Raw genomic sequence first — 2,074 nt, 5'->3', positions numbered from 1 at the left:
AATAGAATAATATTAAAAAAAGTATAACATATAACAAGAAATAATTGAATCTAGTGATAGTAAAGTTGTTCTCCCTCCATCAAGTTTCCTGTTAAAAAAAATCCTAGTCAAAAGTTGACAAAAAAAATCAGTTGCCACCTTGATATATATTTGAAAAGGATAACAATTTAATAATAAAAAAAAAAGTTAAAACAGTAATATATCAGTTAAAAAAGAAAGTCAAAAATATTGTCATCACTCAAAATTCTCTATATGGATAATCTACTGAATGGTCGATATGTCGTACAATATTACATCAATTCATCACAAGAATCCAACACCTAACCTCACGTTAATAACACACGGGTTAATTATTACTTAAAAACCAAAAGTAACTATTGAAAATTTCCCTTCACTCCTGTGGCAAAAGAGAAGTGCTAGGGGCAGTAGATTTTGTGAGTTGTAGCCATCAATTAGCCATCAATAATATATTTAATGGTGTGAGATTTCATCTAATGGTGGAGAATCACTCATTTTCTTTTTGCTGGCTAAATACTGGCCAAATTAATTTGCTGCCCCTAGACTTTCCCGTGAAAAAATGATGAGAAGACACTATATATAAACCCTTCATTGGAGGCAAATAGCTCATCAGCCACCTTCACAAATTCTTAAGCTCAACTGCTCACTTAACTACAAGATTTTCCAAAACATGGCCTTCAAACCATGTTCCTCTAATAATATTGCTCTTTTCTTCACACTCAACCTCCTCTTCTTTGCACTTGTCTCTGGATGTGGCTACAAATGCCCTAACCCTAAACCTAAGCCGAATCCAAACCCTAACCCTAATAATCCAAATCCCAACCCCAACAACCCAAATAATCCCAATCCTAACCCCAATAATCCAAACCCCAATCCCAACCCCAACAATCCAAACCCTAACCCTAACCCAAACAACCCTAACAATAACATGACATGCCCACGCGACGCGCTCAAATTGGGCATATGCGCCAATGTGCTGAGCGGTTTGTTGAACATAACTTTGGGTCAGCCGCCGGTGACCCCCTGCTGCTCCCTCCTCAGCGGTCTCGTCGATCTCGAAGCCGCAATTTGCCTTTGCACGGCGCTTAGAGGAAACATCCTTGGCATTAACATCAACCTTCCAATCTCCCTTAGCCTGCTTCTGAATGTCTGCTCAAGGCAAGTGCCACGTGGCTTCCAGTGTTCCTAAGCACAAATAATAACTATTATACTTATGTGAGAAGGTGAAAACTCAGGTGCAGTCAACTTCATGTAAAGTGGAAAACTGAGAGTCGTTAAATAATTTGACTGATTTGACTAAATTTTAATCTAACGGCTCTCAACTATCAACTTTATGTGAAATCGACTGCACCTAAGTTTCCACCAAGAATTACACTAAAATAATTTAATTAATGAATAAGTAATCGCTAAAAATAATAAATTCAAATTAGCATTTCTCTACTTATGTATCATATCATGTCCTTGACATACACAATAGTATTTACTTGGTGATGTATTTATGGTAGTGTGGTGTGGTGTGTATTAATTATTCTTATTATTGTATTACGACGTTGTACGTGCATGGATGGTTAACCTTTCGTTATCATCACTTCATTTCAGTACTTTCCAGTCATTGTATCATGAACACTGAATAAATTTCCTCCAGTCATCATTGTGTTGGAGGGACCCAAATGTTTGATGTACTTTAATTTATAGTATTGTTATTTAATAAAATGATTGAAGAATGTTACGTATAATATCAAAGATAGTTGTGACAAAATTGCTGAATCAAGATATTCTCTTTAGTTACTTAAATAGTTTGAGTTTGATGAGTGTTGATAAAAACCATTTTGTTTGAAGTCTTTAAATTTTATCCGTAAAACTTCTGTCAAGTCAACTTAAGTTAGTTCAATTGTTAAAATAGAATCTAAATGTCAAGTTGTGGAAATTACTTATAACAAACGTTTAAGTTATTAGATAGATTTAAATGACTGATTAAGTTGTGTAAGACATTTCTGTACTTAAAGCGTGATTGTATATAGGTTTATTTTTTGCCTTATGATAAAATTCTTTGAAA

The 2,074-nt window shown here is 34.5% G+C and overlaps 1 protein-coding gene across 1 annotated transcript; it reads left to right on the top strand.

The window, feature by feature from the left end:
• Positions 609-1,754, top strand: LOC107630153 (lipid transfer protein EARLI 1). The gene has a single exon (XM_021121097.1). The coding sequence runs from the start codon at positions 689-691 to the stop codon at positions 1,205-1,207; it is 519 nt and encodes a 172-aa protein (XP_020976756.1). The 5' UTR covers positions 609-688; the 3' UTR covers positions 1,208-1,754.

The sequence above is a fragment of the Arachis ipaensis genome, chromosome B01, assembly GCF_000816755.2.
Source record: "Arachis ipaensis cultivar K30076 chromosome B01, Araip1.1, whole genome shotgun sequence".
NCBI classification, from domain to species: domain Eukaryota; kingdom Viridiplantae; phylum Streptophyta; class Magnoliopsida; order Fabales; family Fabaceae; genus Arachis; species Arachis ipaensis.
The sequence above is the reverse complement of the archived record's forward strand: the minus strand, read 5'-3'. Positions and strand labels throughout refer to the sequence as shown.

Bases quoted from the DNA above. Each gene is read 5' to 3' on its own strand.
- LOC107630153 (XM_021121097.1), top strand. From the start codon at position 689: ATGGCCTTCAAACCATGTTCCTCTAATAATATTGCTCTTTTCTTCACA.